Source organism: Dreissena polymorpha, chromosome 7 (genome assembly GCF_020536995.1).
Source record: "Dreissena polymorpha isolate Duluth1 chromosome 7, UMN_Dpol_1.0, whole genome shotgun sequence".
Lineage (NCBI taxonomy): Eukaryota > Metazoa > Mollusca > Bivalvia > Myida > Dreissenidae > Dreissena > Dreissena polymorpha.
In genome coordinates, this window is record NC_068361.1 from 88,657,794 (window position 1) to 88,679,138 (window position 21,345).

At 33.9% G+C, this 21,345-nt stretch overlaps 1 protein-coding gene and 1 long non-coding RNA gene across 10 annotated transcripts in view; one reads left to right on the plus strand and one right to left on the minus strand.

Moving 5' to 3' along the window:
- The first annotated feature begins 3,601 nt into the window (after window positions 1–3,601).
- LOC127838545 (uncharacterized) lies at window positions 3,602–5,162 on the plus strand. Its single transcript, XR_008029850.1, has 3 exons — window positions 3,602–4,226; window positions 4,283–4,394; window positions 4,451–5,162. It is a non-coding gene; the product is annotated as an uncharacterized LOC127838545 (long non-coding RNA).
- Window positions 5,163–5,864: 702 nt separating this feature from the next.
- The window catches only part of LOC127838538 (formin-binding protein 1-like), a 68,921-nt gene continuing 53,440 nt past the window's right edge, over window positions 5,865–21,345 (minus strand). For 4 of the 9 annotated variants that reach the window (XM_052366355.1, XM_052366349.1, XM_052366347.1 and 1 more), the window contains exons 13-16: window positions 18,628–18,651; window positions 13,733–13,827; window positions 11,540–11,554; window positions 5,865–8,220 (exon numbers count right to left, since the gene is read on the minus strand). In XM_052366355.1, coding sequence (XP_052222315.1) covers window positions 8,057–8,220; window positions 11,540–11,554; window positions 13,733–13,827; window positions 18,628–18,651 — 298 coding nt within the window. In that variant the 3' untranslated portion in view covers window positions 5,865–8,056. Of the gene's footprint in view, window positions 8,221–11,539; window positions 11,555–13,732; window positions 13,828–18,627; window positions 18,652–20,413; window positions 20,429–21,345 lie in introns of all 9 variants that reach the window. The other 5 variants (XM_052366348.1, XM_052366351.1, XM_052366350.1 and 2 more) reach the window with 5 other exon arrangements.

The window sequence follows — 21,345 nt, forward strand, 5'->3', positions numbered from 1 at the left end:
AAAGCAAAACAATAAATAGTATTATTTCATCTAAGTTTATTTTCTTACATTTGATAATGAAATTGATGGAAACTTCAAACAATATGTTACTAATTTGCTAATAAAAAAATTGAGATCAAACTTTCCTAATTGTCAATTCAAGTTCATATTTGTGACCTTAAATGTTATTGTTGTTCATGTATATGCATGCATTCAAAACATAACACAAGGTTTGCTCATGCCTTGAAAAGTACTTACATTTCATTTTGACCTTTGAACAATATTTCAGTAATTTAAGTATTGCATTGACAAAAACACGAAAGGTACTTTCCTGTCATTTAAATCAAAAATCCGGCTTCAATGCGGTCATCTCCGACCGCGGAACTCTTGTTCTCTTTTTGAACGAAAGTTACCAAGTGTTTGTTTTTGTTTATTAGTTGGTCGCGTTAGCGGCCAACTAAATTTACAGAGCATATTTTGCAAATCAGTATGTGCTTAGAAGCCTTAGAAGTACGGTAAGAACCACAACTCACTCTGCAAGGGACGATTACCGCTGCCTGTCTGCAGCAGACAACAAATGATTCTGCTCTAAGCAGTGAGTGTATATACCCTCTAGCAGTGAGTTTATATACCAGCTTGTAAGTCGACATTGACCAGTCTAGTGTTTTTATCATTGAAATCTGTACATGTTGGCTGATTTCAGGGAAAAAGGGGCTTAATGCATGTCAAATAAGATTAGCCTGTGCACACTGATTAGCCTGTGCAATGCGCACAAGCTAATCAAGGACAATAACAGCGAACAACTTCAGTGCCTTTGATCAAATGCTATGCTGGAAAGCTTATTATTACGTAACAAATGGCATTCCTTACTACTGCCTCAACAACTTTCTGTCAGACACCAAAAATATTTCATGAAATGTATCTTCATTTTCATAAAGACTGATGGTTACATGCAAAGACCAGGTCAAAGGTGAATACAAGAAATCCCCTGAGTTTTATAAGTGTCCAGCTTGTATTGATTTTCAAATAAAGTTTTAAGATGTGACATTGTTTCACATAGTCAAGTGCAAAACAAACGTGAAGTCACAATTTACAGGTCAATCCTGGTCTTCAGCACAAATAGGATTATCATATAACATAAGTTAGTATCATTCTGCTTGTTTGTGCAACAAAGTACATGTGAAAGGCTTATGTAAGATAAACTTGCATTCTAAAAGTGTGAGTAGGTTTATTGACCACATTTATATGACATAAACCCTGCTGAAAATGTTGGAAATAATCAAAACTCTTAGATACAAAATTTGTATTTGGGCACATATTAACTCACACAATCTGGGATAAGAAGAACAATGAAAAGTGTCGGTTATTTCCCATATGGGTATATTTGTTATCATAATAGTAAATAAAGATTGCATTATGACAAACATCCATGAAGAAATAATACAAACATAGTACACAGTATATGCTTATATATATGTACACAAACACCAGCTCATACTGCCCCGGTGTGGGGTAGTGTTTTAACACCATATTGCTACTACTGCTTATATGAAAACAACACACACGAGAATCAAGTTTTGCAAACATGAAAAAGGGATAGGTGGGGGGGGATACAAAAACTTAAAGGAAAAACCACATAGAAAGCTCAGAAACTTGAAATCTTTTAATGGCATTCCCTTCAACAACTTGATCACATTGTACAACATATTGATAAAACTTAAAACATGGTCTTAAAATTATCATTTCCATCACTCACAATTCATGACCTCATGACCAGTTTAAACAAGAGTATAAAATTGTAAAATTGATCAATGAAATTTATGGTTTAATTATGGTTTTGAATTCTATTGGTCCTTTAAGTTACGACTTGCATTTTTGTGTAGTCACAGGACAATCTTTTCAATACATTTGATTTCATAACTTAGTTAAATCACTATTAATCGATTACAAAACAGAATGATTTGAACATCGCATATATATGTATATACGAGATAAATTGTAATTTATTTACAGATGAAAAACAGGGAAGGGAAAAATAAGGATTTGGGAAAAAATATATTGCCCACTGTCTACTCTTGTCATGTAAGAATGAAGGTTAAAAAAACAAACATTTTGACCCTAAAAAATTAGACAAACATGAAAAAAGTAAGGTTAGCTTTGTTCGAGTGGATTTCGTATTGTATATTTTTAGTAAACAACAGACACAAAAGCAGGAATAAAGTGATGCCTGTGCAAAATGTACATAATTTTTAGTTAGGGCATCGCAGACTATTTAACTATTAACAACTGTTCAGAAACAGAATATTGCAAAAACGATGAAATATCATGAATCTCACTACTGGTTAGAACCCATAAGCAGAAACGACCACACTATACAAGTATAATACTGCTCCATTAGTCATTCTGTATAATATATGAGCCTTGCTTTGTGAAAAGGGGGTTTAATGAGTGTGCCTAAAGTGCCGTCCCAGATTAGCCTGTGCAATCCGCACAGGCTAATCTGGGACGACACTTTACGCACATGCATTAAACCCCTTTTTCACAGAGTACAGCTCATATGTAGGAGATGCCATGGAATCAGCCTAGAAATGTTCTATCTGCATAGTACATGTATGTTTAATCCAAATACAACAATTGTACGCCAAATCCTGATGTTTCCCCTATATTGTGAGGTATAACTGTACTGCATTGACAGCATATGAAGTTATAAGGTGCTCAGATACTTTATTGTTTTATATGAAGATAAGGGCTTAAAATAACCTGCAGATTATGAAATAATATCGACACTTGTTACACAGAAATTTCGACACTTGTTACACAGAAAACAAGGCTATTGTCAAGCAATATTGTCCCCTACCGGCTCCACCATTGTCCGAAATTCCACCATTTTCAGAATATTTTTTGGGGGTTGCCATAGCAACCAGAATTTTTGATGTAGGAACAAAATGAAATGATGTGCATAATGTCCATATTGCCATCTATCCATGTTTCAAGTTTCATGAAAAAATATTAAGAACTTCAAAAGTTATCGCAGGATCCAGAAAAGTGTGACGGAGGGACTGACAGACGGAGCGCAAACCAGAAGTCCCCTCCGGTGAAACCGGTAGGGGACAATTATCAGATTTGGCATTTAAAAACAGACAAAATGTTTTTTCGTTCTTGGGCGGTGTTTAAGTAGTCAAATTTTATTAAGTTGCTGGTACAAAAAATCAAATTGTTATCACCATTGCATAAAAAAAATGTTGAGCTATAATTTTGCAGATAACCTGCATACTTTGTCCCAACATTTTAAGGATTAAACAATTTATATAAGTCTGTCAACTAATTAATAAATCTCAGGTAATTTTTATCATTGAAAATAAGCTACAGTTACAGTGAAAGGCTACAGATAGATGGTAGGTTATCATAAAAGTGATCATAGAGATTATGAGCTTGTATTGTATTTGTACAGTTGAAATTATTACAAAGTACAGGATGAAATGCCTTTTTTTTATATACTGGACACAAACACACACATTAATTGCACCATTGTTTGTCTGATATATTTACAAAAAATGATTTCTATAGGACAGACAAGTATAAATAATAAACAGTATATATCCAATATAAAAAACAACTCGCACACAGGCAATCCGTTATGTTAAAGAATCACACAGATAGCAGTGAAAGAAAAGTGATAAAACCTGACAGCACATTATCAATGATCTCATAGGCAAATAGGCTTAAAATAGTTACGTAAATAAAATAAGAAATCACATGCAGTTACCAGACAGACAAAGATCTCTAAGCCTTGTGTTCTCCTAAGCTTGTTTGTCCATGGAGATCTGCACATGATTGGTCAACTAGACACTTGATGGAGATCTGCACATGATTGGTCAACTAGACACTTGATGGCCAATTGAGTCGCAGTCTGAGAAAACCAGGCCTGATGCATGTGCTGATAATCCGCACAGGCTCATCTGAGACAACGCGTTGTCTTACCTGATTAGCCTGTGCAGACTGCTAATCCATTTCGCACATGCATTTAGCCCAGTTTTACCAGAATGAGACTCAAATATCTACCGGTACTGGTCAATACAGGTTTGAGTACTTATATAAAGTTCAACTCAAATATCTACCGGTACTGGTCAATACAGGTTTGAGTGCTTCATAAAGTTCAACTCATATATCTACCGGAACTGGTCAATACAGGTTTGAGTGCTTATATAAAGTTCAACTCAAATATCTACAAGAACTGGTCAATACAGGTTTGAGTGCTTATATAAAGTTCAACTCAAATATCTACCGGAACTGATCAATACAGGTTTGAGTGCTTATATAAAGTTCAACTCAAATATCTACCGGAACTGGTCAATACAGGTTTGAGTGCTTATATAAAGTTCAACTAAAATATCTACCAGAACTGGGAAATACAGGTTTGAGTGCTTATATAAAGTTCAACTCAAATATCTACCGGAACTGGTCAATACAGGTTTGAGTGCTTATATAAAGTTCAACTCAAATATCTACCGGAACTGGTCAATACAGGTTTGAGTGCTTATATAAAGTTCAACTCAAATATCTATCGGTACTGGTCAATACAGGTGAGTAAAGTAAAGTTCAACTCATTAGTCTGTATGTTCTCTTCCTTGACTCAAAAACTAAACCTGTTGTGTGTTTTTTTTGGCAATTACCACAAATGTACAAACAAATATTCATAAATAACAGCATTTTCAGACATAAATGTATCATCTTGCACTTTCCTTCCATAAATTGTCTTGATAAGTTCTAGACTAAAACAGATAAATCGAAATATGACAGGCTTTGTGGATGTATGCCAAGTCAAATTAAATTTCAATTAATATCATATGACAATCTGTATACATTTATATCATAAAATTATAATTATGGAGTAATGTAAACATAAATTCATATAGTGCTGTCGGGAGTCTTAACAGAGCAATGAACGTGGGGTCTGGATTTCTCATATGTTATTGCTTAGCCCATATTCATAAAGAACTTTAGAGAAAACTTCAATCAAATTTATTTAAATCCATAAAATTCCTTTAGTCTCTGGCTAGTTTATATACATGTTATTTTACCTTAAAATGTTTCAAGTAAACCTTGTTAAAATGATTATCGTCTTCTGTTTGTAAGCAGATATGATGCTGGATTTCACATTGAAAACATGACCTGAAATCTCACTTAGGACCAACTGAAGTTAAGACTTCCTTAAGAAGCTTGATGAATATGGGTCCAGGCTGGACACTTACATGACAGACTAACAAACAATCAAGAACATCAATCTTCCAAAAGAATCAATTAGTAATACCAATAAAAGGCATAAGTTTATTAAAATGACTCGAAGTTACTGGCATACATGTATTTGTAATTATTATAGCAACAAACCATTGATATGTTATGTATCATGATAACCATTCAATTAAAAGTTTTGTCCATTGTTGCAAAATTTTTCAGACTGATCAAGGACAGCGAGGCTGTGGTAGAGAAACTTGTTGGGTCAGCTATGGGGTCCAAGTGCAATTTTTACACTTGTCAAAACAAAGTATATATGAATTTTAAAGGGAACATAAATAAGACCACGTATATAAGTAATTTCTTTCAAAAAGGTAAGCATTATCAAGATTTTCCATTACCAATTATAATTATACCAATATTAATAAATTTCAAATCAATTTTACACATGTTAGACAATGCAAAATATCTTTTTGAAAATACTTAAATAAAATTTAAATTCTTCCCCAAAAAAGAATGATACTTTAGTTCATTAACGAAGATATTAAAATATCAATTAACCGGAATTTCAGATCTGTTGCATTTCAATTGATGAAAAATGCTTGATTTTTGCAGAATATAAAAACTGTGCATCAATGGTGATCCCCATATATTATTTGATGTTTATTGGTGTATATGCACATACATAATACATGGCGTTACATAGCTACATTGTCTTACAATGGAAGTGTACAATAAATGATATGAAAATGCTCATGGAAGAACAAGTATGATATAAAACATCAGTATAAAATATTTGCTTCAAGCGAAATAGTCCAAACAAAAGAATCATTTCATTTTTATACAAAAACATAAAAATAAAATGCAATACCTTCATAAATACTTGTAGGTTAATTATAATAAATTATCAATAATTCCCTTTTTTACATTGAAGCTACTGAAAAGAAAAATACATATGTTAAAAAAAGACAAGTTTCCAGTCCATAAAGCCATTATTATAAGCCATTATCAACCATTAAACAATTGGTTGGCTACAAGTTCCATAAATATGATGTGCTTTAATCATATTATCAATATTTATGCCTGCTATTGCTAAATGTGTTTGCAACAATTTAGGCCATCTTGAGTGGCCAGCTTATTCTTTGAAATAAATCATAGGAATTAAGACCATTTCTGCACTTGGTATTAAAAGTACCTTGCATTACCATCGTTGCATTGCTAATGAATATCCCAAACCTGATCATCTATGATAATCCTATGAAGGCTTCAGCTAAATAAAATGAGGAATTTGTGTACACTTTTAGTGACTTTAATAATGACAAAATCTCTTTATTTATTAGACCAGCAGCCATAAAAATACATTTAAAATGACATTTTGGCACAAAAATCAAAAACCTGGTCAGCAACTTTCAAATTCATGCATTAGAAGAAATTCATACAACACATACAGGCATACACAATAATATAGACTTTAAATCAATTCAAACATATATATGTACATGTATTTGCATGTACATACACTCAAATAAAATGCACTGTATAAATATTTTACTTAATTAATAGTATAATTCATTATTCATTATACACAGTTATTCTTCCCCAGTTGTTTTTTGTTTTAAAAAGAGTACATATTACAAATAAGGTGTTTATAAACAATCAATGCTCAGCAATAATATCACAATTCCTAAATTCATTCATCTAATATACATGTACCATGTAACAAATCATCTACGCAATATCTAAGGCCGCAGTATGACCCATTTTTTGTAAATATTTGTTTGGTGTTAAAATCTGACAACAATCCAGTAACTGTTGTCATGACTACATAATCTGGCATTTTTATCTAATAAACTACAATGGTCTGAGCCTTTGAACACCATAGGGAAGAACTCTCCCAGTCTAACAGAGAATATCAAACAATGAATTAATTAGGTATAGCTGATTGTACCTATCGAGAAATGTCAGCTTAGTTTATCTCCCATAACACTCCAGGAAATCTGCTGCTGCACATTTGACATGTGTTTGCACATATTGTTATTGTTAAGCAGTATTTTCCTCCAACAATCAGTAAAACAGCAAAGTACAAGCACTGACACAACAAATAACAGACATTTTCAATTTGAAAATGGACAAGTCTTGTATTTGTTGTCCCCAGCTGTTTGCTTGCCACTTCTATGAAACCCAACTTCTCACATCAAACAGTTTTACCATACCAGTACTTTTTCCCAACCAACAGAATCCCAGTCCATACAAATAAATAGAGAAAATCTCTAGAGAAGAGCTGATGTTTTTATATGCTGAGCATGTGCACCGGTGAACTATCGAATTGATATCTTAAACCTACAAAAACAACTTATTAAAACCATTCTTAAAGTGCACCCACCCAACAGCTTTTGTCCAATTCAATGAATCATATACCCCCAAAAAACCCATCCTCCCAAATCCAAATACCCCTTAAATTAATGTGAACTCCCTCAGCGCTACACCATCCCCCAATCCCCATAACTAACACCCCATCTCTTCACTGTGTCCTGGGCCTAGACATGGCTTTTTTTTGTATGTATGTATACAGCAATTGTCTGATTCACTGAATCATACCCATGAAGCCCCAAAAAGCCCATTCTCCCATATCCACATACCCCTCAACGTAACGTTAACCCCCCTCCTTCCCCCCTCCCCGCCTACACTGCATCTAGCGCCTAGATGTGACACTGTATGTATGTGGCAGGTACCATGTACCCAACCCCCCAAAAAACAAAAACAACTCAAAGGTATGTCAACTCCCTCAGCGCAACACACCAGCCCCAATTCCCTGACCCCCCCCCCCTATCTCTCCCCCTCGCTAGACTGCGTCCTGGTCATAGAAGTGGCACTGTATGTAGGTGGTGGGTACGAAGCCCTCCTCGTTGTTGTACTTTCTCACACGGGTCCAGCCATCCCCCTGGTCCTGCTCCAGCACAGACATCTCCTCGTTCTCCACCATACTGACTGACCCCTCATTAACAGCTGTAACACACATAGCACATGTGTTGAGAACAACATTCTGATTTATATTCCACCATTTTGGACACAGTTCACATGCATTAAGTACAAGAGTCAGTTTTGTTCTCCAGCATTTTTCAACATTTTCTTACATTTTCAATTACTCATGACCATGCTGTAACACACTGATCACAAGCGTTTAGTACACTAGTCTGATGCAATCTCAACCATTTTCTAATATTTTTAGTTATTTCTGACCATACTGACCAAGCCCTAATTCAATGCTGTTACATACACGTAACATGCGTTTAGTGCAATACGAACATCCTTCTTGGAAAACTGGGCTTATTTCATGTGTGTAAATTATTGTCCCAGATTAGCCTGTGCAGTCTGCACAGGCTAATCAAGGACAATAATTTCAGCCTTATTTGGATTTTCTCTGCAAAGAAAAAAATAATAAAAAGTTAAGGTGTTATTCCTGATGAGACTGTGTGGATTGCACAGGCTTACCTTGGACAAAGCTTTATGCACATGCATTAAGCTCAGTTTTCTCAGAACAAGACTCATATTTTAATTATTTATAATTTCCCCCAAACCCTCTTAATCCTTCTTCCTAAGTGGGACACACATGGGTATAGCCTCAAAAAACCCACTTAGTCTTCCTTCCTAAGTGAAACCTTTTTCAATGGTTTTTATTCGATTATACAATTTCCATGCAGTATTATTAATCTCCGTGTACTAAGCTATCCTATCAATAGACATGTCCATGGCTATTAAGCTATCCTATCAATAGACATGTCCATGGCTATTATCTTAACTTTCAAATTCATTCAGCATAAAATATTTTCTATCAAAACAATAACCCTAAATGAGTATTAAAAATAAATGTGCGTATTATAACTTAAAATTGCATGACTTTAAGGACAGGACTTGCATCATATACATGCCATTGAGTATATCTATTTACGGAACTGGTTTTTTGAACATGCTAAATAATATACATCCTGAAAAAGTCATGCATTTAATTAGATATATTATCTTTTAACAATTCCATTTTTATTAAATGCAGAATAATGGTGTAAGATACCATGCAAAAAGCTTTAATCGTAATCAATCATTCCATGAAGACAATGTGCAGCATTCTAGCGAGAACAATATCACAACAGTTTAGATGACATTCAATAATGAAAGCTGCAACAAAAAAAGTATACAATAATTTTGATACACATCATGCAAACATAAAACGCAATATCAAAAGAAGACTGGAAAACGTAAGACACTCATGAACATTTAAATTGTAGATTTTTAACATTAACACCTTTTTGGTACCATTCTAGTTTCTAAAAGCAACATTCCAAAGGATAAACACATTTCCGCCTATATTTCATATGCATACATTTGAATTTTAGAAGAAGAAAAATGGATATTCACTATATTTCAGCAGGAAGTGAGTTAAATATGCAATACCGAAAATTCATGATTGCCCAGGAACAAATGTTTTGCAAATAACAACATAACAAATGGCAGTCAAAAGATTGCAGTAGACCCGATGTTATCAGAATGCAACAAAGAATCTTAAAGGAATTTGGTCTTCCAGGAAAGTTGAAACACATTTATGAATTTGCAGGTATATAACCATGCCAAATTGTATCAAAATATCAAATGGGTGTTTAACAAAGAAAAATGACCAACCAGTGAACACAAAAATAAAGTCTTTTTTGCTTAAAGCCCAACTACATAAGGCATTTTTTTTGCAACTAGTAAAATTATTCAATCAAAACTTCTATGTACCAATCATAATAATGCTAGTTCCGCATTAGTCAATAGATATGGTAATAAACATAGCATAAGACATTTTTAAGTAAGAATGGGTACCATAAAGTATGATGGCCAATCATGAACAGTAACAAAAGCAAATAAAATCAATTTTCCTGAAGGCCATAGCCAGTATTATTAATTAAAAAAAAGTTGCTTTTCTGGCTATTTTTTAACTTGAGTATGAATCTTTTCTTTTTCTAAACTTGTTGAATCTGGATAAACTTGAAAAATGATTGATGTTTGAATCATTAGTACAGATTACATATAAAGTATTCAGATTTGAATAGGTTTTTGACAGGGGTGGTCAAAAAGTTTCTGTATTGCTTATCAACCTCAAAGCATGTATGAACTACAGAAATAAGGCAAGAATTAACTTGTATTTTTATTAATAACAACATTGAAGAGATTGTGGTGACATATTGTATATTGTATATATTACAACAACTAACAAGGAAGGCAATACCAACTTTTTTGACACCTGAACTGAATCTCAACAACCTGAACGAAGCAACAACACTAAAACAAGAGGACAAATGCCATACGGCGCTCACCTGAGACCCAAAGGGACGGAAATTTGCTGACCAAGTAGTGTGAACAAGGTTTCTCAATATACTTATAAGGAAAACTGCCAAAACAGCTGGCAGCAAATTTTTAATAACCAACCATCATTTTTGAAAACAGCACCAATATCATAGCAACACAATTTGTTAATGTTGTAAGCAACTTTCAGGATGACTGGGTTACAAATATATCTTCTAAGGTGTTTAAATTGCTTAACATTGAAGATTTGCCAAAAAAATTGGCATCTACAGTGTTCACAAGCTTTCAATTTTATTTAACGTAGTGACCTTGTTTATAACCCAAATTAAACCAATTTAAAACTGTTTGTTATTTAATTGGGAAGAACAAGCTGACCAACTTTCATAAAGATTGGTAAATAAAAGTGGCCTCTAGAAGGTTCAGAAGCTCTGTTTTAAATTAATAGTTTTTGACCTTAAATGACCCAGTTTCAAAGTTTCATGAAGATTGAGCAATAAATGAGGCATCTCGTGTAATTACAAGCTTTTTTTTTTAATTATTGACATAAATTTCGATTCCAGGCGCCCCTTTTCATACTCTGTTAAGACAAATGTTCTGAGCAAGTTTCATGAAGAGCCTTTTCTTTAATTTGAGGATATGACCTAGTTTTTGACCCAGCATGACCCAGTTGCAAACTCCAGCAAAATGTAATTGCAGCAACTGTTCTGACCAGGTTTCAGGAAAGACGAACCTAAATGTGGCATCTAGAGTGTTCTCTTCGAGGCAAATAATGACAAGGGAAAATGCATAACGCATTACAAACAGCGGACAAAAGGTGATCACAAAAGATCACCATAAGCATGATTTGCTCAGGTGAGCTAAAAACTGACTATGACATTTCAACGTTGTGATGGATGATATGTATTGCGACGGCACAATGTTGAGACAATAATGACAGAGACAGACAAGACTGATGGCAGGATAAACAGCAGAATGTATACGCTACCTCCCTCTGCACTGGCTGTGTAAGACACAGAGACATGGTGATTTATATCATGTGACACATGCAGCCATGTTTCATACAATTGGACTCAACTATAACATATTTTTGTCGACTGAATTCATTTGACACATGCAGCAATGTTTTATATAATTGGACTCCACTATAACATATCGTTGTTGTTTGAATTCATGTGTAAAATGCAGCAATGTTTCATATAATTGGACTCAACTTTAACATATCTTTGTCGACTGAATTCATGTGTCACAGTGGTAATTGTAATATAATGGATGCCACTGTTAGGCAATTAGGTTTGAAGTCCTATGCCACATGAGTAAAGGTAATATAATGGTGTACCTGGCAGGTTAATGAAAATTGTATATGTATTTAAATGGTGCACTTGGTTGGCTACTGAAAATGGGGTTTAAAATCATGTGACAGTGGTAAATGTAATATTATCCTGTACCTGGTGAGCCAATAGAATTAAGGTTTGAAATCATGACACACGGAGGTAAATGTAATATGTTGGTTTACCTGCTAGGCCAATAGGATTGTGGTTTGAAACCATGGGATATGGTAGTTATTGTAATGTAATGGTGCACTGTGTTTAAGGTCAAGTGACACAGTGGTAAATGTATAATGGTGTCCCAGGTAGGCCAATGAAATTCGGATTTGAAACTTAAAACTTAATTTTTCCCAAAATAAGGTAGACAATTTTGGTGAAGTTCAAGGTAAACATATTTTATTTTTTCTAAATTTCAGAACACAGTAATCAACTATTTTGGACATTTTAACGTTAACTTAATATACAAAGTATATATATGCTAAAGGAGGCAGGTGTCTGATAAAAGGACACTTTGGGATTGACATTGAAGGGTACGTTTGTAAGGTGTCTAGCCTACACTTTCAGCCATATTCTATACTTGGCATACTTGGTTAGAATTGGATATAAATTGTAAATAACCAGCTGCAACTTACATGAATCTGAAAATGTACATGAACAGCTTAAGCAAAACTAAATGGATATGCATTTCATGATAAACAAAATCAACCAATCCGTCTTTAAACCCAATCATAATTTTCACCAAATAAAAAGGAAGACAGTTAAGCATGTATATTTCTCTGCATTGTATTTAACATCACTGCATGACCACTATCTTGTACAACATGTATGGCATATGTTTGAAGACAGAACAATGCAAACTTCATGAAATGACTAAAAGCTGCCAATTAATTAAAGCATGAACCACTTGATGGCTGATTAATTATTATGATTATATTGCTTGTTGTAGAAACAAGAAAAGTTAAAACATTGAGCAACTCTCATATGTTTTTGTTTAATTTGTCATAATTTCAGAATAACCATTAGAAAATTAAACTACAAATCAAATTCACGATTCACAGACACTTATTCCCACTTAACAAATGTTTGGACACAGAAAAATCCACTATATATTGTACAACGGTAAAAACAGTGCCCAAATTGGTCCCAGTATAAATTCCATTATAATCATCTACACATTCTTCTGAGAAAGTTTCAGCCTTATCCTCAAAGCAATTTGAGGAATTGTACCTATATGTTCTATACTGGAAAACCTGACATATAGGGCTATGATTCTGCCAAAACTTGATGCAGACGAAATTCTTTTGTTTAAGATCATCTACATATTAAATTGCTAGACTGTAATTTGAACATGATCTTCCCAGTAATTAAATTAACAGAAAGTAATTAAGTAAATAAAGTATGAAAGCATGGACAGATACAAAGACAATTGAATTGCTTAATGCCTAACATTCGGTGGGGTGATAAAACACCTCTTGCTTCCACAATATAGCTCAACTATAACTGATGTACATGAGAAAGCTTTCAATGACTACCCATATTATTGCAGCAAAACAAAACACAAAACAAGATGCATATCTAACGCAGAATCTAACTAAACAGCATTATTTAATGGGATTCATGTTTTTTTGCAAATGTATACTTAATTTTGCCAAATATGTTACACCTAAGCATTAAGCTGGTGGTTTAACTATTCGCCATTTTTATGTTCTTATCTAAGGTTAGGATGCAATAAGCTCAATCATGTCAATTAAATTGCTTGCTTTCCTCCTTTGTTTTATGCCTGCCTTTTCTTTTTGCCCACCATGTGCCAGAACATTCGCATCGTTAAGACTCTCACACCTAAAGCAACTTACCATCAAAAGCATACAGCGCCCTACAAGAACCAATCACCGGGTACTCATCAAACTCATCTGGAGGTGGGTGGTCTACTACTGGATCTTCTACTGGCCTGAAATCACACACCACACTGAACATCAGGTGACATTCCACTTTTTAGCAGGTTAAACTTCATACTTACCATTTTTTCTTTCAACACCACATGACTTCAATGGATTAAATGTTTAACTTTCATGCATACATATACTTTGTACATACGAGTTTTAATGATAAAAGGTTTTACTTTCTCTTACACAAATACTGAGCACAGTTGACTTTTAATGATAACAGGTTAAACTTTCTGATAGAAATAAACTAAGCACATATGAGTTTCAATGATAAGACATTTAAGCACACATATACTAAGCACATATAAATTTTAATGATAACTGGTCAAATTGTCAAGCAAACATTTACTAAGAACTAAAGAGTTTTTACTGATAACAGGTTAAACTTTCTATTATACATATAAATATGTCAAATGCTTACTTTACCAAAGTGAGTCAACTAAATACTGATTAGAAAGACTCAAAATTTTACTAAAAGCCTATTGTTTAAAATGAAAGAACACATTTGTTTAGGAAAAGAAAGCAGGAAGGGTAGAACGATCCAGAAGGTTCAGTTCTAATAGAAGAGAACATGAAATCATGAGAAAACTTAAATACAATTAATAAAGTAAAATGTATTGATAAGAAAACACATAGAGAAATAATAAAATTGATATAACAATTCAGATTATTATTTAAGAATAGCAACTGCTCAAATATATTCACTACAGTGCAAAAGATTTAAATGGTTTTTTGGCAGTATTCATTTCTCTATTATTGATTTTTTTTCATTCACAGAGAAAATTAAGCTTGAGGGTTTATTGAAACAATATTATAGCATTTTTTTATCAGAAAACACATGCAAATACTCTGAAAGTTGAAGTGTTAGTAAAACATTAATTGTGTAGCATTAGTTATTTCAAAAGATACCAGGACTTATAATGAAGCATCGAGTATCACACACAACACACACACACACATTTTTTTTTCACAAAATGGATGTTCAAAAAAAGGGAAGATCTATAGTATGTTTTGACTTCAACACCAATACATATTTTTTGTTAAATTAAATCTACTTGAAGTGTCTTCTAATATAATGGCCAAAAGACCAACATTTTAAAAGTTTCAATGAGGCCATGTAACAATAAATGTATGGACCCTGATCATAGAAAATATCTACAAAATGGGTTAATTAAGTGTTCAGACTTAGATGATAAAATATGCCTATACAATATCCAACAATAATTTTAGTATTTTTACAGAGAACAAAAAAAACGGTTAAGGGTATTAAGTACAGTACAGGCACCGTGTACTTAAACAAACACCACTCGCCGCAGTGTTCATCTCACAGTACAGGCACCGTGTACTTAAACAAACGCCACTCGCCGCGGTGTTCATCTCACTGTGTTCGCCTACCAATTCGCGATGGGTGTTCCGATAAAATGTCGCGGGGGCCGTTTGCGATAAGGCGAACACCGCAAATCACTGCGGAACCATAATATCTACCGCAGTGTTCATCGTGTTTGCTAAAAATAAAATAATTGAACGTACTCACATGTATTGATCCCTTTCATTGAAAAGTGATAATGAATAATGTTTTTCACACCCATGCCCATGACAGTGTTTTCTGTCTTTTTTAAAGTAGGGTATAAAAGAAAACAGTGTTCGCACCTAGCTGTAGCATACAGCACATGAAGGAGTGTTAATTGTGTGTTTGATTATGCAATTAATAGTTTGATGCCATGGAGAACTCATCACAACTAATTGTAGTAATCGTATTATCCCGAGTCTCTTGATTCCCCGATACATACGTGCCAACTGTCTCAATCGCATACATGCAACTTCTCCCATCTTTATCCATTACTCGATAATCCCATAAATGCCCGATTTCTATTTTTTAATACAAAAAATTGAACATGAACGTATTGATCCCTTTCATTAAATTGTAAGTGTTAATATTGACGACAAAAGTAAAGTATCAAATGAATTTTAGCATATGTTTCTATTTAAAGATTTGATGAAATAAGCATCCAATCGGGACAAGGGTATTCCTACGTGCGTACATGTAAATCAGCTAATATGGTGTGCGTGCATTGTGTACAATTCATGTTCTGTTAAAAATTGTAGCCACAAATAAATACATGTAAATGCCCATGATATTTTCGTGTCCAGTTTCAGGTGGTTTTTTTCCTTCTTTTGGACCCGCCGAAAATCGGCCCTTTCCCCTCGGATTTTTTCCTCTCAGCTAGTAAATTTTCCCCTAGCTTTCATTTTCCCCTCCAAAATAAAAATAAAAATATTGTTTGTTTTTTTATTTTAACTTTTTATATATAAGTTAACCTGATCCACTGTAGAAACTAGAAAAATATTGCATAATTGAATTATTTGCCTTGAATTTGTTTTAAAAACAGTAAAATATGTTAAAATGATTATTTTAGACTTTCCTTATTTTCCCCAAAATCAGGCTTTTCGCACGATTTTTTCCCCCAAAATTCAATGTTTCGCGCGATTTTTTTTTCCCTCAAAAAAGGCCAGGCCCTTTCCCCAAAATCAGATAAAAAACCCTGAGTTTTGTCTGGACAAAAAGCGCGCGAAAATAGGCGTGGGTGTATTAATTTATAACACACAAAAAAATTGCGAAGAGCAGACAACATTGTTAAAGCTTCGTAGTGAATTTCCATTCAAGTATCAGGGTACAAATGTATCTCGCAAATGATTTGGAATTGGCATTTCCTCTGAATAAATAAAAGGCAAAAATGCTGTGTCATTATCAACTTTTAGTTTGTTCAATATATGAACAATTATTGTACTGTATCTGATTGCACATAAAGTGCCGTGTACAGTTCATGAATATTCTTTTACACCAACTAATTAACAGCGTCATCTATATTAAGATTTCATTCAACATGTATAAGTCATTTTCTGGAAATCAGGAGAAAGTTAAAACAATTTTTTCCAAAAATATAACGTTTTTTTAATTTAATTTGTTATAATTATTTATATTTTGTGTTGTCTGTGTACGTTTAATGTTTGGTTCTCATTCGTTTTCAGCAAATCTTATGAAAATAAATATCGTAATTGTAAATGTAAAAGCAAGTCCTGTTTCCGAGATCACGAACGAGAATTACTTCGATGTTTACTGACATGTACAATCATTGTTTTTACAGACGACACGTGCTTATCTAAAGTTTGTTTTTCGTAATACATAGGATATTGGATTTTCGGTGCTTGTTTGGGAAATAAAACAAAGACGCAGTCGGTTGTTTTCTATAAGCCTTTTTTACTGACCAACATAATAATTAATAGTGCACGTGCTTATTTAACATTTAGGGATAAGAAACACGGGTTCTAGACACTTTGGAAGAAAGTCATCACGGTGATCACAGGTGTTCCTATTTCTTATTTCTGCTCAGTGATTGAGTCATTTTCCAGTACCCTACAGATACAGATAACGATAGCGTGTAATCGCGGTGATTTCGATGTTCGCTGAACACCGCGGTCAGTAGCGTGTCCGCCCTCCGCAAATGTCACCCATCGAGAAAAGTGAACACCGCGGACAGGCGTATTTGTTTAAGTACACGGTGCCTGTACTGTACCACGCTGCTTTTAAAGGGTGTCACTAATATTATTACTATTATCATTGTTGTTATTATACTGTTTTTATTTAAAAGTAATACAGTAGTTTAAAAAATCGCAGTTTCATAAATTAAGAACACAGAACCAACAAGGGACAAAATTGTCACAAAACCAGGTTTTCATTGTGAAAAAAAATTCTGATAAAGGGAGAAAACTCAAACTGAACTTTTGAAATGACCAAAAAAAATTAACCCCCTTTGTAAGCTTTTTTTTTTTTTTTAAATCTATTTTTAGTCGTGACGACCTTGACATTGGAGATATTGACGTGATTCTTTCGTGGGACACACCGTCCCATGATGGTGAACAAATGTGCCAAATGATTTTAAAATCTCACAATGAATGACATAGTTATGGCCAGGACAAGCTCATTTATGGCCATTTTTGACCTTTGAACTCAAAGTGTGACCTTGACCTTGGAGATATCGACGTAATTATTTCGCGCGACACACCGTCCAATGATGGTGAACAAATGTGCCAAATGATTTTAAAATCTGACGATGAACGACATAGTTATGGCTCGGACAAGCTCATTTATGGCCATTTTTGACCTTTGAACTCAAAGTGTGACCTTGACCTTGGAGATATCGACGTAATTATTTCGCGCGACACACCGTCCAATGATGGTGAACAAATGTGCCAAATGATTTTAAAATCTGACAATGAACGACATAGTTATGGCCCGGACAAGCTTATTCCGCCAGCCCGCCAGCCAGCCAGCCAGCCAGCCAGCCCGCCCGCATTCGCCAATCTAATAACCAGTTTTTTCCTTCGGAAAACCTGGTTAAAAACCACTCAAGTTAATGTCACGTATCTCACATTAATACACATCACTACTGTTCAAAGCTGGTGTTTGAGCATTGTTGCAGAAGGGACAAAAGAAGTTTCAACAAAACCTTATCAATCAATAATATCAACCAAATTTGTTTTTGGCCTAAACATTGTCCTAAATTGACATAAAAATGTCTGAAACCACCCCCCAAAAAAATTCTGAAAATAACGTGAAAGTTTTCAAAATAAATCAGAATCAACACTGTAAGAAAACAGGACAGACAATGTCCATCAAAACTGGAAAATTATTTATTCAAAAAAATGAAATTTCTGACATAAGATTGAAGCAGGAGTCTTGTTGAAACAACTTTTCAGGAACACAAAAAATGGTTACTACGTGACAAAACAAACTGAACATTTACCGATGGTTATAACTGTATCTGCGACTGGAAAAAGGCAAACAAAATCAGGCTGATGACATAAATTAAAAGTGTAACATCTAACACTGTGCATACATTTGTAAATAATTCAGATGAGTGAACATTTTAATAAAATAATTTTAAACTACAGATGCATTTTGAACCTAAAGTAAAATAAAACATCTACAACTAGAAAAACAAATTAAGTTATTTTGTTACGGCCATTGACCTTTTTTATTTGTTTGAATGAATTGCTTCTTGTTCCTACAAGCCTATAAAAAGCTACAAAACTAGTAAATATCATTGCAAGAGATTCGTTTCCCATGCTCAAAGTAGGTACTGCAAAAATGATGATGATCAGTATTTAGTACAGGTAAGCCAGGGAGCCAGTCAGATTGCATGCAATAACAAGAAAAATTCTCTAATCTCCTAAGCATAACAAGAAACCGTCGGAGACGGGTGATGCTCCCCAAAGGTGTTTTTTTGTCACAAAATTGCACTATATATTCAGATAAAAGGAAACGTCTTGAGAGCACAGTAGTTGGGGGGGCAAGAATTTTTTTATAGAAAATTTCAAAGGGCCATAACTCTGTGAAAAATCATCCGACCAGAACCCGCTGATAATATGCTCATCTCCTCTTGGTAGTGAAGCTTCCCATAAAGTTTCATTGAATTCCGGTCATTAGTTGCTGAGAAAAAGGTCGGACAAAAATTGTGCACGGACGGACAGACGAAGCGGCGACTATATGCTCCCCCCAAAATAAATTTTGGGGGAGCATAAAAAGGAATTCATTATTCATTAAAGCAATTCATAATAGTCAGTCACAAATGTTGTTATCAACAATTACTGACAGAGTTTTTCAGAAAATACACCTTTCAAAACTCGCCTTTTTAGTTTTAAAATTAAATAACTAAGGAATAGACCATCTTAAACAAAAATAGATTTCATATCAAGCAGTGTTTTTTATTGTCTAATTTTTTTCCAGTCATTTTTTCAAAATCATGATTAGTTGTAGATTTTTTTCAGGGTAAAAATATTGTCTTATAGCATGGGAAAAATGGCCCTTCAAAATCACTGTCAATGAACAGTATCTCTTCTTGGTTATACAATTCCACTTTCACACACAACAGTATCTTTTCTTGGTTATACAATTCCACTTTCACACACATAAGTATCTTTTCTTGGCTATACAATTCCACTTTCACACACAACAATATCTTTTCTTGATTATATAATACCACTTTCACACACATCAATATCTTTTCTTGGTTATACAATTCACTTTCACACACAACATTATCTTTTCTTGGTTATACAATACCACTTTCACACACATCAATATCTTTTCTTGGTTATACAATTCACTTTCACACACAACAGTATCTTTTCTTGGTTATACAATTCACTTTCACACACAAGAGTATCTTTTCTTGGTTATACAATACCACTTTCACACACAACAGTATATTTTCTTGGTTTTACAATACCACTTTCACTCCTGTCAGTATCTTCTTGGTTATACAATTCCACTTTCACTCCTGTCAGTATCTTCTTGGTTTTACAATACCACTTTCACTCCTGTCAGTATCTTCTTGGTTACACAATTCCACTTTCACACATGTCAGTATGTTCTTGGTTATACAATTCCACTTTCACACATATCAGTATCTTTTCTTGGTTATACAATACCACTTTCACACACATCAGTATCTTTAGATTATTAACATAGTCATATTCAAAGTTTGAGATGTATACATGTTATGCAGGCATAAGTGCAAAAGTAATTACCTCTCTTTTTTCTTACTGTTAAGACAAATGTTAAAGATGATACATTTAGGTTAAATTAATGAATTATCGATATAAAGCTAGATGACTTTGATGTGTTAATGCAATTAAATCAAGCAAAGTTTCTGGTTCAGTAGTTATTTGCCCTATTGTGCATATCAGCATACGATATTCTGAACCTTTAATTAACAAATGGACACCTAGATCTAATGATAACACATTAATTGAGTCCCGTTCGGGGAAGGTTGGGCTTAATTCATGTGTGTTAAGTGTTTTTTCAGGCTAACATTAAGCATATCAGGGACGACACTTTCCACTTTTATGAAAAATTTTAAATCAAAGAAAGTCTCTTCAGGGCAAAATTTCAGTAAAGCGAAAAGTGGCGTCCCAGATTAGCCTGTGTGGACTGCACAGGCTAATCTGCGGTGACATTTTTCACACATGCATTAATCCAAGCTTTCCTAGAACACGGCTCAATTGAACATTAAATGAAATGATCGCATATGTTAAGACTAAAAGCAAGGTACATTAAACAAGAATCAACATTTAAATGATAATTGTGCCAATACTTCAAACAAACATTAAGCTATAATAAGAAACATGTTAACACAATACCTAAACTGCACCTATAAATGGTAACACCAAACTCAAAATGGAAAGTGTTCACAAAACTGGAAAATGTTTCTATAAACAGTAATGAGAACTCAAAATAGAAATGCAGTGTCTCAAAACTGGAACTTTCTTAAAAAGAAACAAAACTACAAAGTGATGTACAAACAACCAACTCAAAACAGAAACACAATGGCATTACATCTTCAAGGCTGTTTTTTTCACTTTTTGTGTATGCAGTCCGTCATCAAGGGCTTAAATAGGGTTAAAGTGGCAGCCAGGAAAAAACATGTTCATAGGAAGTCCATGACACTTTCAGAGACTTC